The sequence below is a fragment of the Cricetulus griseus genome, chromosome 2 (assembly GCF_003668045.3).
Source record: "Cricetulus griseus strain 17A/GY chromosome 2, alternate assembly CriGri-PICRH-1.0, whole genome shotgun sequence".
In the NCBI taxonomy this organism is placed as follows: Eukaryota; Metazoa; Chordata; class Mammalia; order Rodentia; family Cricetidae; genus Cricetulus; species Cricetulus griseus.
Window position 1 is genome coordinate 138,937,049 of NC_048595.1, and position 22,774 is coordinate 138,959,822.

The window sequence follows — 22,774 nt, forward strand, 5'->3', positions numbered from 1 at the left end:
TTGTTCTTCCAGGATGCCTCCCAGGGCCAGACGTTTGAGTTTGTAACACAGAGTATACATTAAAATTCTGTTACAAATGTGGTTGTGTAATTGAAAATATATACCACTGAATGATTAATAATCCTTGAGTAGTATGTAAAACTCATTCATAATTCAGGGTGTAGGTAGGTAGAGGTAGACACATCAATTTATTAATATTCCTCTGTAATTTGCTGTCACAAATAGAAATCTGGTGCTTATTTTGCACCAACATCCATACGCACATCTCATATTGAAATTAAAGATGACTAGAAAACACAAGTTTGTATTCAGATTTCTAAAGAAGCATGCCTGAGAAACAGTTGTAAGAATAAGAAAATTCCTTCACAACATCCCCTGTCCAGCTTTCTACTGCTAGAAGACTCCTAAAAAGTTTGTAGTAGAAAAAAGTTAGAGGCTATTTTCCCTTGGGAACTTTATATCAGAAAAAAAAAAAAAAGTGGGGGGTATGAAGACCAACCCGAGTTGTCTAAAATTATTCTATAACAAGAACTCATACTCAGACTGATATTTGTGATAAAGTCACTCTCTCTGGGCTAGACATTTTTTACAGGTGGTCAGTTCTGGGAGTGAGGTCAGTGTGGTCTCTTTGGATGTGCTTCAAGGGCCCAGGATATGATACCACTTCCCATGTCCTGCCTGCTCTCCTTACTTCCCTACCAGACCCTTTCCTTTGGTTCTTTTGTGAGAAAGAAAGGGAGGAAGAGGAAGTGAAAGAATATTACTGTCTTGTGGAGCAGACTTCCACTTTTAGTGTTGAATTAATTCTGCACAGTGTAAGTATACAGAAAATTGGTTTTGTGAAATTTCCTCTTTAAGTCCCTGTTAAACTTACTCTCATCTTTTTGGTGGATTTCATGTATATAAATATTTCTTCTCATATTTAGGAGTCTCCAAAAAATGTGGAATCCTTTGCCTCCATGCTGAGACACTCTCCACTGACACAGATGGGGCCTGCCAAGGACAAACTGGTCATTGGACGGATCTTTCATATTGTGGAGGATGATCTCTACATAGATTTTGGTGGCAAGTTTCACTGTGTGTGTAAAAGACCAGAGGTGGATGGCGGGTAAGTAGAATCATTTCTAAGTGACTTTAATGTATTCATAGGAGTAGGGAAAGGACTGTCAGTAAATTGCTTGTTCTGCTATCATAAGGACCAGAGTTCCAACCCTGGAACCCCACAGAAAGCCATGTGTGGTACATGCAGTTGTAATTCCAGTGCTGGGAGGCAGGTGGATCCCTAACGTTTACTGACCAGCCAGTATAGTCTACCTGGGGAGCTTGAGGTCAATGAAAGACCCTGTCTCAAAAAAGAATGCATGATGGACAGTGCCTAAGACATGACATCCAATGTTGAGATGTTGACCTCTGGTCTCCATACACTTGTGAATGCATACCTTCCCCATACCTGTGTAGTTATAAAGGTTAATGTACCACAAAGGTTTTGTTGATTTTTTTTAATTAACTTGGTTCTTTGACAATTTCATACATAGATGATACATTTTGATTACTCCTCCCTTCTCTCTCTTATCTCCCTCCCATCATGATGAACACATTCTCCTTCCTACCCGACCCTTTCCAAGTTCATGACTCCTTTTGAACTTGTTTTGTTGTATGACTCATTTAGGTTAACTGGGACCATTGATGTGACCACTGAATTTGAAGTACACACTGGAGCCTGGGAGGGTCACCAGTGGGCACAGACTGCAAGCAATAACTTCCCTCTCCCTGAGTCTGTTAGCTGATAATTCAGTAGTGAGAGACAGGGTCCCGTCAACCTGTCCTCTGCTCATGTCCTTGCCTGGCTATTGATGAGCTCATTTTGCAGATCTAGTGCAGGCACTGAAGCTTCTGTGAGCCCTTGATTGCAATACCTGTCTATGTCTTGCCTAGAAGCTGGTACTTTGCAGCTCTTCTCCCTGTCTTCTGGCTCTTACAGTTTTCTGCCCCCTCTTCTGAAATGTTCCTTGAGCCTTAGGGGGGATGTTATAGATATCTTTTTAAGACCGTGTACTCAACTATCACTTATTCTCAGAACCTTCTGCAGACAATATGGTAATGCTCATGGAAGTCAGAAATAGGGTTCCTGGAGGAAGCTGCTTATCTGCAGTAGTTGAACCGGCAAGCTCTGGGTTCAAGTGAGAGAGTCTGCCTCAGTAAATAAGATGGAGAGTGCTCACGGAAGTTACCCGATGTCAATCTTAGGCTTACACATATATAGGCATATACATTCAAACACACACACACTGTGTATATATATACAAATAGAAAGGAAGTTTGTGCCATGTTCATCTCACACACCTTTAATCCTAGCTCTTGGAGGCAGAGACTGGTGGATCTCTTATGATGAATTCTAGGCCAGGCTGGTCCTCATAGCGAGTTCTAGGCTGGCCATGGTTACTTAGTGAGACCCAGTCTCGAAAAGGAAGAAAAGATGGTCTGGGAGATGGCTCAGTAGTTAAAGCACCTGCTGAACAAATAGCAAACAGAAGGACCAGTGTTTGGATTCACAGAACCTACATAAATGCTGAGTGGGTGGTGTGGCTCCTGCCTGTAATACTGACATTTGGAAGGTGGAAACAGCAGATTCCCTGAGTAAACTGACTAGCTAGACTAGAGACCTTATCTCAGTAGAAAATGACCACAGAAGGCTTTAGACATCAGTCTCAGGCCTCCACATAGACACACATGCATGCATACCTGCAATACACACATACTCCTACATACCCAGATGCAGGCACATGTGCACACACTGCCCTGTACCACACACAGCACATACACATGTGAAAAGGAAAGAACCAATTGTATTAATAGAAATGAATAGTCCAAGAGAGCAATTCTAAGAGGTAGTTACCCCTTCCTGAGCACTCTGGGTGTTTACAAGTGCAGGTAGTAACTGGGCTCACCCAGTTAAGATCATAGGCTTGTTCTATCTGACAAAATTAGTGAAATACCCATTTGTTTTTCACATCAGTGATATCTGAGAGACCATTTAACAGTTTATTTTTTATTTTAACAAGAACCCCAGCTTTGCCAACTTCTGGACTATAAACCGCTCCCTTCTTGGTCAATTTCACATTACCAGTTTGGTATCACTAAATGCATATCTGGGAAGATGTAGACAGTGGGCTCTCACAAGGTAGTTTGAACCTCTCCAGCACACCTCTGTCTCAGCTAATCAGATATCAACGTCTGTTTCATTAAGCTGAGTGGTGTAAGCCACTGAGACCTAGGCAGACAATCGATTTCCTTTGCTCCCTGGAATGGGAAGTGATGGCTCAGGCAAATGTAAAACACATACAAACCCAGTCCAAAATAGTAAGACCTAAAGAAACTCTAATCTGGGCATATCTGCAGTCCAGATTTCAACACTGTAATGTATATGTGTGCTTTATAGGGTGGCTGAAGGGGTTAGTCTGCATATCAGTATTTAGAACATGGATGGCGTCTGGGAGGCAGATGTTCCTGCTGTAATGTAGTTATTATTGAAATGTTATGGAGGGCCAGATGTAGATATATATTCTCTAAAGCTGTCCCTCAGACATGTTAAACCTATTTGTAGATAAAACTATTAGTGGATAGTTCCCTACTCAGTCAAATTTATTGTAACTTCCAGATACCTGAGATGTTTTGCTTCTTGTGTTTGAGGCAGAGTCTTGTTATGTTGCCCTCACTGACCTGGAACTTGGGCATTCCTGCTTCTGCCTCCCTCCTGAATGCTGGGATTATAGTTGTATATATAGCACTACATCTGGCACTTTCTCTAAAGGATTGAAGTTTTTAAAAATTTTGGTTGGTCTTTTTTCATTTAGTTAAAATTTTACATCTGTTTTGTCATTATGTCATTTTCTTGAACATAATATTTCGGAATGCCTTCAGAATGTCTTGAGTAGAAAATTTCAGAATTACAGATTTAATTCTTTCTCATTTGCTAAATTGCAAATTTTTAAATGTCAATATTTGAAATTAGATATTCTCTTATGTGGACTATATTGTGTTTTGGATATTCTTTATAATGTAAGCTTTAAGTTGTTAAATGTTAGAATTTGTTGCAATATATACTAAACCTTAGAATTTCATTTAAAACTGTTCACACACACATGAGTATACATTCTTAGAGAAATGACTGTATATGTAGCCCCACCACCATCTGTCTTCCAAAGTAAAAGCAACTACTTAACAAGTCTTTTGGAAGGAGAATGGATGAGCAGTTCACAGTGCTTTTGCAAATAAGATCTCTAGTGTTTAGAGCAGTTGCTGTTTCCTCCCTCCCTCCCTCCTTCCCTCCCTCCCTCTCTCCCTCTCTCCCTCCTCCCTCCTTTCTGTATTTAAGTGAGGTAAATATGTACATCTGTTGGTTCTGTAGTTACCTGCAGTAGCTATCTCTCAGCTCCTGCTTTGATAAACCGTTTGTCCAGTATCTAGAAATAGCTCCTTAACTTCCAAACTACTCACAAACTTCATGCATTTATGAATGAAGATTATGAAGAAGGTTGTGCAGGGGTTGATGTGCTCATTTGTATATTCATATAGTCGTTCATACTTACTAGATCTCAGTGTGCTGGGGCACTATTGACAGGGCTAGTGAAAAAAAAAACCAAACAAACCAAAAAACATCATTCTCTGTCATTGTGAAGTAAAGATTCTGTCTAATGGGGGAAAGGAATAGGTAGTATATAAGCATATAAATTAGTTTCAAATAGCAGTAACCCTACAAATGGAAAAGGAGAATATGGTGACAAAATGCAGGTGAGTAGAGAAGTAATAGAACCTTTGCTCACAGCCTATATTGACATAGATGAGAAATGCCGTCAGAGGACCTTTTTTAGAATGATAAAGCAGAAACTGAAGCTTACACGCCGTTTCTTCTTCTGTGGACCAGAAGCGATAGACCTAAGTATGTCTAAGGAGTAGTTCAGTTCAGTCACAATTTAATCTGGGACTTTGATTATTTGCTTCTGCTGCCTACAATACATAACATGGTTTTTAAGAGAGAAACTAAGCTAGATTGTTCGTCGTCCATCTTTTATTGTATTGTGAGGTTTTTCTACTGTCCACAAAGTATTTATTAAATCTCTTGATTTGTATGTGTAGAAATGTGTAGGTTCTATCTAAAAGTCATCAGTTTACTATAAGTTTACATAGGTGTCTGCCACTGAAGCTTTGAAAGTACTGTAGAAAAATGTTAGGCCCGTGTAGTTACTGCTTCAGTCATGTTTCATTCCTATTTGTATGCAAAACAAAATGTGTGGGTGGAAGCTTTCAAACAAATGTTGGCCTGACCTTTTTCACTGCCAGGAAGATGGTCTCACTGGAATGAGCAGTAATGAGGTCCAGCATGGCAGTGCCTCTCCTGTTGTCCCTGTATGTTTAGATTATGGGTTTGAGAGATGTTTGCATTCCTACTCTATAGCATCAGACCTCCGATGGACAGTTTCTGAGTGATCAAATCTTCTGTTAGGACACATTTGAAGTCACTATAAATAGGCGGTGCATATTTATTTACTATTCATCAGCTGCATCCTGACTTCTCTTTCAGTACTTTAGAAATCAAGTTTTATCTTTATTCAGACTTCCTCCAAGTCAGGATTAATTTGGGCATGATTTAGACAATGTACTTTTTCAGTATTTGCCTACCCTTTTCTTTAAATATTTTTTCTTCTGTCATATGCACACAATGTATACTCATATTAACAGGTTTGTCCCAGTGTGAATAGCTCACAAAAACAGAATGTAGATAATATCATTGCTATTTTCCAAATGAATGAAATGAATCTCTGGGCCTAATGTGCTGCAGTTACACAATTAGTAATTAACAAGGCAGACAGCATAGGACTCTGTGTTAATCCAGGGCCCATGAGGGTTTTCTGCCCAACTTTGCTGCTTTCCAGATCATGAAACACAAGAGCATTCACATGTCATCAAAATGTAGTCTCACCTTTGAAGTACTTTTCTACCAGGGACATTGAAAGCAGTGCATTAGTGAGAAAGGGCGATACAGATCTGTTAAAGAATACATGGTAGTTTGCTATAGTATTCTGTTCAGGTGGCCATGGTTGCTGTGGTCTGAGTGATTGTGTGTGTGTGTGTGTGTGTGTGTGTGTGTGTGTGTGTGTGTGTGTGTGTGTGTGTGTGTGTCTGTGTGTGTGTGAAGATTCAGATGTTACAACGTGATTACCATTGTGATGTTATTAGGAAGCTTGTGGGGCTATTGAAAAGGGATTAAGTCATGAGAGTACTTCCCTCATAAGTGGCATTAGTGCTTTGTAAAAGAGGCACTTGAGAGCTTCCTTGATCCTTCCACCAGTTGAGGATAGACACAATGCTCCAAGGCTTGGCCTTCATTAGACACAGACTCAGCTGCTACCTTCTTGGACTCCTTAACTTTCAGACCTCTGAGCTGCCATTTTTTCTGAGGCTTTGTTGTAGCATCCTAAACTGACTAAGACAATGGTATTCTATGTTTGATAGTGTTATCACCAGTACGGTAATGAATAAGGCCCAGACTTTTTAGAATAAATCCAGATTGTAATTTTAGTGACAACAGTAATAACAGGAATTAGTTATGTTTATCAGTGATTGGTAGCTGAAGTCAGTGTGGCTCATGCTATGTAGAAATGCAGTTTATTCTGCAGGGAACAGAAGTCCTTTGATACACATAGTACTAACTTTTAATTCTTTGGTGCTTTTATAGAATGTAGCAGCTTTACATTTCACTGGGCTTAAAACTTAACCTTTTCTATTTTTTATGTCCCAAAGTTATATTTACAAATTTGAATTTATATATTTTATCATCACCCAGATACCATATAGAATTACTGTTCAGTAACCACATAACTCCCAGTTGTATAGTTTTGTTTCATCTGGTGTGATGCCCATTTCTGTGATGGGGGACGTCCTTCTGTATATGTTTATCTTACTGGTTGTTGAATAAAGCACTGTTTGGCCAATGAGGCAGCAAGTGAGGCGGGACTTGGAGTCAAGGAGGATTCTGGGAAATGTATTAAAGTCTTGTGATCAGGCAGGAAGTGACATAGCAGGAAGACTCAGAATATAAGCAGGGACAAGCAAGAAATCACTCTTTTCCTCTTCCTCCTGGAGCCGCCATGTGAGCCCAACTAGAGAGGACGCATGCCACTGGTGTCCTCGATCAGATAAGTCTTTATAAAATATATAGATTAATAATTATGGCTGATAATTAAAACTGACCTAGCAAGTAAGAAATCCTAGTCATTGGCCAGTAGCATTGTACCTAATATAAGTCTCTATGTGTTATTTAGGGTGCCCACATGGGCAGCTTGGCAAAAAGACTTCTCGTTACAAAATGGTGTCAGCAGTGTCTGTTGAACCAGCCAAGGTGCTGAGTGTTTGGGACATGAGCAGTTGTCATGGTAGAAACTTTAACACCTTCAGTATGGAATAGTAGGAAAAATAAGATGAGATTATTGGATTCTAGATTGTGTTTGAAGAATTAAAAATTCTTACAGCAAACTTGTAAGTAGATCATGAAAGTCCTTTTAAAAATTGTTAAGCCTAAAGAATAGATTTATGATATTGATTAATTTGTTTGCTTTAGAATATACCTGTAAAACATTTATTTTTAAACAAACAGAGCATAGTATAATTTTTCATTGAATCCAGAAAACTTTAAGTATATACCTGGTAGAGCAGTGTGTCTCTACCCCTTTGGGGTCAAATGACCCTTTCACAGGGGTTTAGACCGTAGGAAAGCACAGATACTTACAGTATGATTGATAACAGTATCAAAATTACAGTTATGAAGTAGCAATGAAATAATTTTATGGTTGGTGATTACCACAACATGAGGGACTGTATTAAAGGGTTATAGCATTAGGAAAAGTTGAGGACTACTGTATTAAAGCTACCTCAGTATTATTAATGCTAATGATACACGGATTAAAGATAATCTCTGCATCCCAAGAGTTGTGTTAGTCCATGGTGCAGAGAATAACGCCATACAAATAACACCGTGTTCATTCTTTTCACTGTGTTCTTTAGGAATGGAGACTATGGGTCAGTGTTTCCATTGTGTGCATCATCAGGGAGGCTATTACAGAGGGGCTGCTGACATTAGTGGGAAGTATGGGTGAGAGCAAGAGACTTGGTTGCCAGATAAGAGAGCCTATGTCTGGGAACTTAAATGGTTTAGCCAACCTGTGTTTAGGAGATGTACTAGGCAAGGTGGCAGGTAGACAGAATGTAGTTTTCAGTAATATATATTCTGTTCTAAAAAGTGTGGCTTTATCTGGAAGGGGACAAATAGCCATTGAAATATTTTAACAGGTTACATGGAGCGTTTACTGAAAGAAAAATGCTATAGTTAGGTCATTGAGGAAACTGTTAGAAAGAAATGGCAGTGTGAATAAAGCCTGAGGGTGGGGAAATAGAAATTCCTCAGCAAAGTAGGGAGAGATGACCCTGTTCTTGATACAGGAGGCAGAGGGTAGGTTTTGAACAGTTTTCTATTTCAGATGTGACGTACAAGGTAGGTAGTGCATTGGGCTATACTGGGGAGGTAGAGCAGAAGGGTGTTATTTTAGACATTTTTGCCTGCTTGCTCACATTAAGATTGGTTTGATTCTCTCATTCCCATTCTTGGGCATTCAACTTCTGAATAGTTACCAGGCAAGGAGTGCTTCTACCTTTATCAAAATACAGCATCTCCGCAGTTTATTCATGGTTATTGATTTGTCAAATTCTTGAAACCTTTTCATTTCATAGTTATATTTTCATTTTTCAGGAATTGCAAGCATTTCTGTAAAATCATCCAGCTCAGTTGTATAAGTAAAAAGTCTATTTATTAATGTGTAAATGAGGGTTATATCTCTTAATGCATTATCTCTACTCTGGCATCTCTATCACAACACACATGATTGACAGCTCTGAAAATCGAAGAGTTTCAAAACAAGCATGATTGGCAGCTCCAAGGTAACTTGCACGTGCCCTGAATGTTATTTGTACTTTTGTCTGACACTGGGGTGGAATAAACAAGCTAATTTCCCAGTCTTTGTTTCTATTTCAGGTTATGAAATATATAGGGTCAAATAGAGAGTGGAATATATAGTGGATGCTTCAAAAACTCAAGTTTTCAAAGTGTATTATTGGCAAAGCGAAAATAAATATTTGAGTTGAGTCCCTGTTTCAGAAGAGAAAAGAATACACTGTAAAAGTGTGCCTATATTTGCCTAGATTGGTGATTTAGACTCATCCTGTGAGCTAGCTCTTCTTTAATACATCTACAATAATTTAAAAGTAAAAGGGTGTGTTATATTTAACTTTAAATTAAAGACAATAGTTATATGAGTTATATGTTCACATGTGGTCAGATTGTAAATTATGATCTTTTCTAGAGATGTCCGACTTGTGCAAATATGTGGTATCAACTGTGCATAGTATTAGGAGGTTCAAGTTTTTCGTAGTTGGGACTCATATCATAGAAACTGCTTTTGGATTTTGCTCTGTTGGCTTGGTTGTAACAGATTCTTTTTTGTGGCTACCAGAACTGATTGCTTTGTAGTTGTCACCTGTGTAAAACTCTACCAGGGCAGAGATGGTCAAAAGAAATATCTAGTAAGTTTTTAATGCTGTCTCAGGACTGCAAAAGTCACAAGTGATTTGGCCATGGCTTGGTGTGGCTGTTTCTCAAGGAATGTAAGCCTTTTTAAGTGTTTCCACAAGAACTTCGACATTAAAACCTCAGGACACAGGAAAAAAAGTCAAGGCTTCACTCCTTCACTTGAGTCAAGAGTGGAATTTCCAAATATTAAAAATTGTTTTAATGGAAGATCTGGGTTCTACTTTAGCATGTATAATTTTTCATTAATTCATTGCTACTTGGTAACATCTGGAAAGTCAGAGATTAGTATTTCAGCACAAATTTTGTTATTTGTGGTTATTGTAACATGAACAATATTTCACATTTGTTGAACCATCTGTTCTTTTCAAGACACTTTATGAAGAAAATTGCATGCATTTTTTTCTTAAATCTTTTTATTACCATAATATTAATACTGTTAGGAAACTTGTTTAAAAACCCTGAAGAAACTGAGGCTGTTATTTTAAGTAGCTTACCCCAATGCTTTGGCACTAGAGAGTGAGCATACTTGAGATAGCATAGCTCCTTTCTAGCTTTCACATCATGTTTGCTGCTTCATGCTCTTCAGATTCACTTCCAGTACAAGTGTTCATGCATACATGCATACATGCATGTGTGTGTGTGTAATTTGATTTTTTTCCTTAATAAACCTTTTGCATAGCTTTACTGCAGTATGTAAAATACAGTTTGAAAGATCTGTAGAGCATAGCAACAATGCAGAAAAATGTATGAGCAAATGTCCAAGTGAATGAAGTGCTTAAGAGAAAGAGTTAAGATGGTTTTGTAAGCAGGGAAAAAAGTCTTTTCTAAAAGATGGAACTTTAGAATCTAAAAGCTGGAGAAGTTATTAGAAATTAATGAAAGGGTATTTCTGGGGAAGTGGCATGAAGTATGGCAGAGTGCACATAGTATGATTGTTGGTATCTCCGATTTGTATGTGTCTTGATTATGGTTTCTATTGCTTCAATGAAACCAGGACCAAAAAACAAGTTGGGGAGAAAAAGGTTTATTTGGCTTACACTTCTAGATCATAGTCCATCACTGGAGGAAGTCTGAACAGGAACTCAAACAGGACTGAAACCTGGAGGCAGATGCTGATACAGAGGCCATGTTGGGGAGATACTTACTGGCTTGCTTCCCTGGCTTGCTCAGCCTGCTTTCTTATAGAACTCAGGACCAGCAGCCTGGGGATGGCACTACCCAACATGGCTGGGTCCTCCCACATTGGTCACTAATTGAGAAAATGCCTTACAGCTGGATCTCATGGAGGCATTTCCTCAACTGAAGCTACTTCCACTCTGTTGACTCCAGCTTGTGTCAAGTTGACATCCAAAAGCCAGTACAGTCTATAACAAGTTATCCTAAAACTTAGTAACTTAGAATAGTAAACATTTATTAGTCTCATGTTGTTGATATGGTCCCGGGATCAATGAGTGCCTTAGCTGGATGATTCTAGCTCAGGGTCTCTTAGGAAGTTCATTGGAGGTATTTGCCTGGTAGCAGTCATCTTAAGTCTTGGCTGGGAGTAGAGGGCTACCAGTTGTGCCATGGGCTGGTGACCAAACCATAAACACTGAGTCTTTGGAGAATGCTCCAGATCCACACCATAGCATTAAGGTGCTGGTTGTTGGCAGGAGACCTCAGTTCCTTCCACATGGACCTCTTTCTCCATCTAGATGCAGTGAGTGCCTTCATGAGTAATCTAAGAAAGGGAGCCAGGGAAATCATGGTAACAGTGTCATGGAGCATGCATTTTCACTAACACCCTACTCTGTAGGTCTGAATCACTAGACCTACTTCCTGGGGGTGGGAGTTTGGATTGGCCTGCCTCCTATATGGGGAGGTATACAAGGTTTATGCATATTTTTTGTGAACAAAACTCAACTTTTATTCTAAAACCTATTATAACTGCTTTTAAAATTTCTGTGTGTATTGTTTGTAATTTGTGTGTACACATGTGCACATGGGTAAATGTACATGTGTGCACATATAGACATACAGTAGATGTCAGCCACTGGTGTCATCCCTTAATCACAGACTACATTTATCTTTTGAGGCTGAGTCCCTTGCTGAATCTGAAGCTCATCAGTTTGGCTAGGTTAGTTGACCAGTGGGCTTAGGAATCCACCTATCTCTACCCTTCCCCTCCCTCCAGCACTAAGCTGAAATTATAAGTGCATGTTGCCATACCTAACTTTTTAGGTAGGTTCTAGGAACCCAAAGTTCAGGTACTCACACTTGTGCAGTGGCCTTTGCTGACTAAGCTATCGCCCCGCCCTGTTATAACTCTTTATAAAACAATGAAATATGTGGTAGAAAAAGATTTAAGAAAATGAAAACATTTTTTTTTCTACCTTTGCTATATTTTCTTTGGAGGGAGGGGATTCTTTAGTTCTGTTTCTTCTTTGGGATAGTTGGCTGCATTTTTTCATGAGGGTGGAGGGAGCGGAAGTGGGGAACAGGGTTATTTGTATGGCTATGAGTATGATGGAGACAGTCCTCCAGGAGACAACTTTGGTGAATCTGCTCAACTTTATTCCAGAGCATAAGCAATATGTAGGATTGGGGAGCCTGAGGACAAACCCTAATTTACATTAAGTGGCACACTTCTATCACAAGGCTTTATATGTAGCAGCAGGGGCCTAAAGCAGAGCTTTAGTCTAAGTCTTAGTTATATGTGCAGCAGGGGAGCCTTCTAGCAGGGATCTGGGCCAAGGGTCATGCTAAAGATAAAACAGGAATCTGGCTTAGAGACCCATTTCAGATCAGGTCAGTCCTCTGTAGGCAGAAGTTTCTGTCCTGCCAGCAACTACCAAATAATTGACTGGCCTCGAACTCACAGAGATCCTCCTGCCTCTGCCTCCCGAGTGCTGGGATTAAAAGCGTGCGCCACCAACACCCAGCTAAATGATGTCAGAGCTGAGTCTTGTTTGTTTTGTTTTTCAAGACAGGGTTTCTCTGTGTAGCTTTGGAGCTTGTCTTGGAACTAGTTCTTGTAGACCAGGCTGGTCTCGAACTCACAGAGGTCCGCCTGCCTCTGCCCCCCAAGTGCTGGGATTAAAGGCGTGCGCCACCAACGCTCGAAATCAAATTCTTATGTTACATGAACCATATGAAATTACTGTTTTAAAACTTAAAAGTAATCAAATATCTGATATTTCCTATGATTTCACCCAGTACTCTCTGGATTCCCTATTCACTACCTTAAATTTTCTCCATTGTATTTTCTTTGATAAAATGCTTCTGATTTTATATTTCCCCCTTAAAATATTTTCCATTCTTTCTTTTCCCCGAAACTGCCTGTTCTCTAAATTTCTGTTCATTCCCCAGCAAGGCTTTGCCCTCACCATTATGTCATGAATGCATTAACAGTGGTCTCTGGTCATCTGCCCAGCATTTTTTGCTCAAGTGCTTTCTGTCGTCATTTAATCCTGCTGGCTTTTCTCATCTTGGAAATTGTCCATCCTTTCATTGTCTTGGTCATCCTTTAAAATCCCTATTATTTTTCTTCATCTGTATTTTTTCTCTTGTATGTCACAGTCAGAAATGCAGCTGCTTTGCCTGAATGGGATGCCTGAACTTGCATTTGCTAGGACTTCTTCAGGACAGTTCCTTTCAGAGGATGTGCCACAGACACAAGTTCCTAGATGCTCTTGCCTATATATCCTGATTAGTTTCTCCAGAAAGTGCTTTATAAAATCGTATATATGGTGGAGATATAGGAGTCTTAAGTTGTGGGTTTTTGGGTTTTTTTTCTTTTTCTTTTTCTTTTTTTTTTTTTTTTACTTCCCACAAAGGTCCAGGTGTTAAAGAATGGCTGTGGGTTCTTGGGAGCAGGTCAGACCTTTAGGAGGCAGGGCCTAGTGATAGGAAGTGAGGTGATTGGAGGCATGTCCTTGAAAGGTGTGGAGGGAGGCTGGCCTCTTTTTCCTTTTGTTTCCTGACTTCTGTCACTGAGCTTACCCTTTATGATAATATTGCCACACTGAAGGCTCAAAAGCAACAAGCCACGCCACCATGAATAGAAACTTCTAAAACCATGAGCCAAAATATGCCTTTTCTTCTTTTTGAGTTGACTATGCCAGGTATTTGTCACAGTGTTGGAAAGCTTACTAACAGAAGTAGGTTTGAGCAAGGGAGATGAGCAGGGCAATTTGGATGGTGAGGTAAATTAATTCCTGTGGACATGACATGTCGGGTATGCCCTTCCCTCCCATGTTCTTGCTGACATTGCCTTTCTCATCTCTCTTGCATATGCTTCCTCCTAAAAGAAAGTGGGGATATAACTCAGTGGTAGATAATGGCTCTACAGCCATTATCAAGTAATGATAGTAAGTAAGTAATGATAGTAATGATAAGCAAGTAATGATAGTAGGATTACATGTTCTCTTCAGCACCACCCTAATCCCAACAACAAAGAAGAGTTGTTCCAACAGAGTTGTTTGGATGCTCCCCTACTTTAGAAACCACTTCATTTTAATCATTAGAAAACACCTGATATGTGCATAATTGACCCTTATAAATTTATAGCTCTGTTTATACATACCTTATTTTCATCTTGGTAAGATAAATCAATGAGGTTCAGCATCGTCCAGTACTTGAAAATATGCTTTGTTCTTAGCATGTTCTAATTTTTGAGTGGGGGTGGCATCCATAAATATACCATAGTTAGGTTTCTTTTAAAGTTACAATTCAGACCCTTATTTTTAGACCTAAAATAGAGTACTTTGCGTTCCCTTTTAAAATGCAAATTGAGTATTAAACAAGTATAATTAGATCCTTAATTTGTACTGATTGAGCATATTATAATGTTCATGTGAATTTTATGATATTGCTTCAGTCACTTTGAATTTATTAAGCAAACAAATTTTTCCTTAAGATATTTTCCTTGAAAGCAGTCTTATATAGTGTGTATCCTTATGAAAATGATGGTATCAACAATTATGATTAAAATGGAGAAACTATGCATTTTTCAATGTGGAATATACAATTTAAGGTGAATTGGTTTCTAAAATATATTCCTGCAAATGTATGTATGTTGGAACTCAGCAATTTTACTTGCATTGCCTTGTTATCAAAATTTCTATTATGTAGTTCACGTAAGATGTGAAACTGGTAGAGGAAAACGGTCAAAGATGCAGGCATAGTACAGACTTTCTGAATGGGACTCCAGTAATCTAGTAAATAACAGCAAGTAATGATAGTAGGATTACATGAAGTGAAAGAGTTTCTGTACAGCTGAGGAAACAGCAGTATGAAGAGAGCCTGCGAGATGGGAGTACACATTTGTCCGCTATTCATCTAACAGTAAGAATTTCCAAACATAAAGAACTCAGAAATGTAACACACACACACACACACACACACACACACACACACACATTCAAATAATATCACCAACAAATGGTAAATTAATTAAACAAACCATTTGTAGTTGGTTGTTTTTTCACTCTTATTACTCTTTGTTGGGGGGTGGCGCACCCAGCTCCCAAATAATCACACATGGAGTCTTATTCTTTCTTATAAATGCCTATCCTTAGCTTGACTTGTTACTAGCCAGCTTTTCTTAACTTATCCCATCTACCTTTTGCCTCTGGGGTTTTACCTTTCTTTTACTTCTGTAAATCTTTTTTTCACTCTTACTCCATGGCTGGGTGGGTGGCTGGATCCTGACGTCCTCCTTTCCTTGTTGCATCTTGCTCTTTCTTCCCTTTTCTTCTCCTCTTCCCAGTTTCTCCTCCTATTTAACTCTCTGTCTGTCAGCACCCATCTGTCCTTTCTCCTGCCTCACTATTAGCCATTCAGCTCTTTATTAGAACATCAGGTGTTTTAGACAGGTAAAGAATCACAGCTTCACAGTTAAACAAAAGCGACATAAAAGAATGCAGCACATCTTTGCATCATCAAACAAAAGTTCCACAGCACAAACAAATGTAACACACCTTTAAATAATTTTCCACAACAGTAGTTTTCAAAACAAAAAGTATAGTGGTTGATCAGTAGCTATTAGGCAAATAGAAATCAAAACTTCATTAAGATTCTTTCTTTTTACCCAGTAAAAAATGGATATTCTCAAATCAAGTAACAACACTGTTGAGGATGCAGGAGTAAGTAGAATTTTGTTGTTTTTCGAGACAGGGTTTCTTTTTGTAATAGCTATGGCTGTCCTGGAATTCACTCTGTAGACCAGGCTGGCCTTGACCTCACAGAGATCTGCCTGCCTCTGTCTCCTGAGGGCTGGGATCAAAGGCATGTGCCACCACTCCTGGCAGAAGGATGTGAACTGGTACAGCCATCATGGAGCTAAATCTGGAGGTTTCTCAAAACACAAACTATGATGCAGCTGTACCACTTCTGGGTATATGCCCCAAGGACTCTTAAGTCAGCACACAATAGAGAGGTTCTGCTCATTAGTGTTTGCTACAGTGTTATTCAGAATAGCTAGGTTGTGGGATGAGCCTAGCTGTCCATCAACAGATAAATGGATAAAGAAAATGAAGTGTACTGGTATACAAATACAACAGAGTTTTATTGAGGATAAAGAAGAATAAAAATCATGTCATTTACAGGAAAATGGATGGAATTGGAGAGCATTATATAAAGCAAAATAAACCAGACTCTGAAAAACATACCACACTTTATTCTATGTGTGGAATCTAGACATCTAGATTTAAGAGAGTAGGAAAAATCTTGAAAGCAGGGGAGGTTCTTTGAGAAAAGGAAAGGGACCGGTGTAAGGTGGGGAGTAGGAGAGGATAATAGGGAAAGGAGTAAATAGAGTACTTGGTGATATGTAACAATGCCATAATGAAGCCCATATTTTATAAAATGAATATATACTAACTAAAAAGCAGTAACTTCTTGGATGCAAAGTAGTACAGTGGCAGAGCTAGAATTTAGGAGACATTGGTTCAATCCCTAGTGCCATCACACACACACACACACACACACACACACACACACACACACACACACACACACACACACACAGAGAGAGAGGGGGGGGGGCAGGTGGATCTCTGAGTTCTAGGCTAGCCTGGTCTACTATCTACCTAGCATGTCCCAGGACAGCCAGGGCTACACAGAGAATCCCTGTCTCACAAACAAACAAACAAAAGAATAAAAATCCCATATTCTTTTCAACACATCCATTCTGCTTTGGCCCTTACATTCTAGTTTTTAACCAGAGAGGTAGTATTCAACTATTTTGAAAATTGTTAGCAAAATTTAAACACTTGAGATCTCAGATAAATCTGTTTCAGAAATGAAATACCTTTTCCTAATTGCAATTGCAAATGTTTCAATTCTCCTGGTTCCAGAATCTACTTTATTTAGGCACTTTAATTCTGAATTTAGCTTATTTTGTTAATACTTTGAGAAGAGCAAAGAGACCAATGGCAGGTAGAGGGCAGGAGAGGATGATGGGGAGAAATCGATGATTTTTTTCTTTGTCATTTATTTCACTGAGGTTTCATCCTGAAGTTTGAAGGAAAAACATGCCTCAAGTAAAGCTTAGCATTTATGTAACAGAAGCTTTATATGCCACTAATGGTCATGATGGTGGGAATGTTATAACTGACAGCTACTTCCTAACTTTTTAGGACTATTCTGATGTTCCATTTCCAAAAGAATGTTAAATCACTTTAAAGAAATAAATATTTGTTACTTCTTACAGAACAAATTTTAATGTCTCATATAATCTCTTACAGAGTATAAATTCAACATGAATATTCACTACTCATTTTAGGGGGTTGAGGTATTAGGGATTCAACCCAGAGTCTCATATGCTACGTATATTTATATTCTCTTTCAATATTGTGATGTGAACTATTGACATCACAATGCCTACTTTTTTGAACAGTGGGTTCTCAAAATCATTTAGTTAATGGTGCAATATTTCAACTGTTGAGATATACTTGTCTTAGGGGCCAACTTATATTTGATAAAGAGGCTTCACTACTCTGGTTCAGTAATGACCTGGGAACTTTTAAGTTTTAGGAAAGAAAATAAAATAAATACTAAATTAAATGAGACTTTTCTAGAATTTAGCACTGGGAAATTTCCTACCAGTTCTTATCTTTATGATTTTCTACATTTTAGTAATCACTACAGACAAAAACATTTAGCTGTCAACTCAGTGGTTAGTAATTTTTCTGAGTATCTAAGTTCAGCCCATTGGCCCCTTTCTGTGATGATTTTCAGATTTGAGTCCTGGCTCTCCTTATTCATTTAATTGTGTGATTATGAAAAAGTTACTAAGCTTCTTGAAGCTTCAGCTGTCTGATCTTTGGAATGAATGAAATAATAGAGGCTTACAACTGTCTAAGCCCAGAAGAGGGAACCCGATTGGCTTCTTCTGGCCTTTGTGGTCACCAGGCACACACATGCATACATGCAAGTAAAACACCTACACACATAAAAAAGAATAACAACAATTCTAAAGAATTATTTTTTATATATCGGTGTGCTTGCTTTAGTTTATGTGTATCACATACTTATAGATGCCCCTAAAGCCCAGAGCATGTCAGATCTCCTGTAACTGAAGGAAGAGGCCAAACCTGGGTCCTTTGTCAAAGCAGTAAGTGCTCTTAACCTCTGAACCATCTCTCCAGCCCCCTCATTTATTATCTTTTTTAATTAAAAGTTTGTTTTCAGTAATCTTTTTCTTAAAGGGGGATTGAGGATAATTCTACATTATCTGACCAGTGACTCTGCTAGTTTGCTAGGACCCCTACAACTTAAGTGGTCAAGTTGAGACTCTAGCCCAAGTGTGGCTCACTGTAAAGGTCCATCCTACATTCATACTTCTCCAAGAGTGTCTACATCAGAAACATTGCTAATGAACATTACCCAGCATTTTAAAGATCCAGTTTTACTTCTTGAAGTATATATATTAAAAATTATTTACTTTGTAGACTCACTGAATTTTGTCTTCAGGTTAAAATATAAAACAAAACCAAAATCTTTTGACTTTTTTATGTTTATAAATGACTTCAGGGACTTTCTTTCTCTTTTTTTCTCTCTTTTTTAAAATTATTTTTTATTTTTGCCAGGCTGGGAATTGAGAACAGGGCCTTATTCATATTAGGCAAGCTCTCTGCCACTGAGCTAGGTACACACCCCCATTCAGTGGATTTCTGGTAACATTTAAAATTTTTGTATAACAAGAAAAAGCATAATACATATTTGAAATACTGATTTTTTTGCCACTCTGATCAAATTGCATGGTTTTTAAATTTATTTATTGTTTTGTTTTCAATATATCCTGACCATAGTTTCCCCTCCCTCCACTCTTCCCAGTTCCCCGCCCCTTCTCAACATCTACTGTTCTTTTTCTGTTTCCCTTAGAAAAGAGCATCCTTCCCAGGGATATCAACTGAAAATTGCATAACAAGTTACAAAAAGACTAGGCACAAAACCTCATATCAAGGCTGGATGAAGCAACTAAGTAGGAGGAAAAGTGTCCTAAGAGCAGGCAAGGGAGTCAGAGACGCTGTCACTCCCTCTGTTAGGAGCCCCACAAAAACCCCAAGCTACCACACCATATATGCAGGGGACGTAGCATAGACCCACACAGGCTCAATGATTGCTGCTTAAGTCTCTGTGAACCCCCATAGACCCTGCTAAGTTGATTCTGTGAGCCATGTTCTCCTGGTGTCTTCAACTCCTCTGGCTTCTACAATTCTTCCTTGTCCTCTTCCACGTGTTCCCTGAGCTCCAAGAGGAGGGACCCAAAGGAGAGCTCCAATTTGGGCTCCCTTTCTGCTTAATGTTTTTAATCATGTTAAGTGAGTTTTTTTTTTTTTTTTTAATGTTTGTTTCCTAAGGAGTGGTTATCCATTAATTTTGTTTTCTGGAAATGTCACAGTTCTTGGAAATTGCACATTTATTTATTAATTAGATTTTCTTTTTTTTCTTTTTTTTTCTTTTTTTTACAGAGAGATGAGGGTAGAGGGAGACTGAGTAAAATTAAGGCTGTAATCCAAATTCCTTAGTTTTCAGATATATAACCATAGTTTCTTCCTCTTTTTTTTAATGTTTAAAGTAAATTATAGTGTAGCTAAATGCACAAATTTTCTAAATTAGACAACATTATCAACATTTTTGAATTCAGGAGATTAAGCAAAAGAATACATTCAGTTTCTGTAAACTGATACCTTCCGGTTTTGGTGGAGCTTATACTGAAGCTGGGCAGTCTGTCTAGGGGCAGACTCCTGTTTTTCTAGTTCTCTAAAACACTTAAACTGCTTGGTTGTGGAAACAAGCATACCTTGAAGTATCACTTTTCAAAAGAATTTAACACCTTTTTGGCATATGCTTCTTTTACAAAAGAGTTAAAACAGTAAGTTACACAAAATACTGTATTTCTTTTTAACTAGTTGCATTACCATGGGACCTATCCCCTTTCTGTGTATATGGTTCTATTTCAAGTTCACTTTTTAAAATGGATAAATAACTAACCAAAATATGTGTTCTTGGATTTTTATAAGAAAAATGAAAGTAAAAAAAATACTTATGTACCTATTGTAAATACCGAAGTTATGTTCTTTAAAATTTTACACTTTATTGAAAATAAATAAATTTTATATATTTTTCCTTATATACTACTTTTCTTATACCTTCTTAATAGTTATAAAAACATTTTATTGACAGAATTCAATTAAATCTGTTGGGTCTTCATATCATTGTTTTTGTTTTGGTTTGAGGCATGGTCTCACAGAGTAGCCTTGTGCTTGGATCCTTCTTCCTCAGCCTTCCAAGCGCTTGGATCACAGGCATGTGACACCAGGCAATCTCTTTATGTTAGATTAGAACTTCATTTAGTTTTCTCTATATTGATCACTATAATATCAAAGCTAATATTCTTCAATGATCATGCCAAATTAATAATTGTTTATTTAGTATTTCTGTTATCAAATTTTCACTTTTTGTTTCAACTTGTGAAAATAATGGATCCTCATAAGCTGCTGTGGAGAATTTTAACCTTCAGAATCCTGCCAGTCATTTTGGTTTATTTTCTTCCAAATTTGCTAGCTAGACACAGGTGATTGTCTGTGGCTTCAGTTGTACAGTTATAATTTTAACACTTGGGTTTGTCACTTAATTTTTTAGTATAGCATCACCCCATTGGATATATCTGATTTCTTTAGGCTTTCTTGGTTATTAGACAGCTGATTTCTCTTTATTCTCTCTTGAAAATGACATAGCCATGAACATCTTTGACAATAAGATATATCAGATTATTTCCTGAAGACTAAGTAGAATAACTAGGCTACAAGGTTACTGATATTTTTCAGACTTATGTAAACATTTCATGTATTTATTAATAGCATTGCCTTTTTAAAGTAATATGTTTAGCTTACAGCTTATACCACTAAGGGTATAGTGTTGTGTTCTTTTTATGAGATCTTGGGATCTTAAACTTGTTCATCCTTTTATTTCATGGTAGAATTTTTTTTTAACATAAGTAACTGGGGTAGTTGGAATGTAATTGGCCCCCATAAGTTCATAGGGAGTGGCACTATTGGGAAGTAAGGCCTTGTTGAAGTAGGTGTGCCTTATTGAAGGAAGTGTATCACTGTGTGGACAGGTTTTGAGGTCTCTTTTGCTTAAGCTTCACTGGGTGTCAAGTCTCCTTCCTTTTGCCTTGTGATCAAGATGTAGACAGCACTATGTCTGGCTTCACACTGCCTTGCCTCCCTCCATGATGGACTGAACTTCTGAACTGTAAGCTGCCACTTCAATGAAATGTTTTCTTTTATGAGAGTTGCCTTGGTCGCAATAGAAACCCTAACTAACACAGTACACCTTTACATAATTTCAGGGCAGACCATTTGGTATTGGGTAACAAATTAGGAAGTTCATCCCTAAGGAAGACTTATTCCCTGCTCTCAGCTTTCCTATAGTTCTTTGTCTAGGAAAAAGCCTATGGTTAATTTCCCCTTCTATATTAGCTTATTGATTAGTGGTATCCTTGTTTGGGTCTTCTTTAGGCAGCCATATTGTTGAGGTATCATAGTGAAGTTTCTCTGTCATTTAAAGGTGACACATTTTCACAGCAGATTGCCTGGTCTTCTGGCTCTTACAGTCTTTCTGCTTCCTTTTTCATAATATTCTGGGAGCCTGGGATGTAGGAGTTGTGTTGTAGATATATGTAATTAGGAATTATGATGGTTTAGTAAAGAGACAGTAATTTCTCCTCTAAGATCCATGACCTCACTAGCCTGGGAAGTTGGCTTGGTTTCCATTACCAGCATGATTTCTCTCCTGTTAAGCAGGCCTTAATCTAATTAGACAGCTGTTGGTTACTGACAAGATATGAGTGCCACTCTTGCAACCTTAGGAATATCTTGCCATGCTTGTCATTGTGGTTTGTAGGAGTCACAGATGCTTAGATTATTGGTTGCTTCCCTACCTTAGAAACTTGCATAACACCTTCTGGTACTATGAAAGCTAGTCCTCAGGGAAGAGGATTTCCTATAAGATCCTGTGTCTGAAGTGCATGATGTCTTCACCAATAGGAACTTAACTTTCAACCTCTAGGGATAACCAAGGGCAACAGTAATGGCCTATATTGTTTGGGAAGTCACTTGAACTCCCCTGTCAACAACTTGAAAGGGGATTTCTTATGCTGGGTACTGAAATTTTTGTTAGCCTATGGCTCTTTTGGGGGAGCATTGTCAGCCCAAGTGGTACAATGTCATTTAAAGTACACACACATGCACACACACACACACACACACACACACACACACACACACACACACACACACACACGTTTCATATGTAATCTTAGATTAAAAAAAATAATATAACTGTGGCTAAAATTTGGCATTTATATGTGGTCCATTTATAAAATTTATTGTGATTTAGATAGCAAAGAAGTAGTATACTACACCTTTAATTTTATTTACATTTATTTATTACTATGGTTGTGCAATATACAACTTTCAGGAATCCATTCTCTCTTCTCATCATCTGAGCTGATAGTATCAAACTCAGGGTGTTATGTTTGGTGGCAGGTAGCTTTACCTTCTGAGCCATGTTACTGGCTCCTATTAACCCCTTAAAAATAGGTATGGGGCCAGGTATGGTGGTGTACACCTTTAATTCTAG

The 22,774-nt window shown here is 38.2% G+C and overlaps 1 protein-coding gene across 2 annotated transcripts in view; it reads left to right on the forward strand.

Moving 5' to 3' along the window:
- Mrps28 (mitochondrial ribosomal protein S28) overlaps positions 1-22,774 on the forward strand; it is a 104,425-nt gene that overhangs the window by 20,556 nt on the left and 61,095 nt on the right. For both annotated transcript variants that reach the window (XM_035439994.1, XM_027398778.2), the window contains exon 2: positions 927-1,108. In XM_035439994.1, coding sequence (XP_035295885.1) covers positions 927-1,108 — 182 coding nt within the window. The remainder of the gene's footprint in view (positions 1-926; positions 1,109-22,774) is intronic.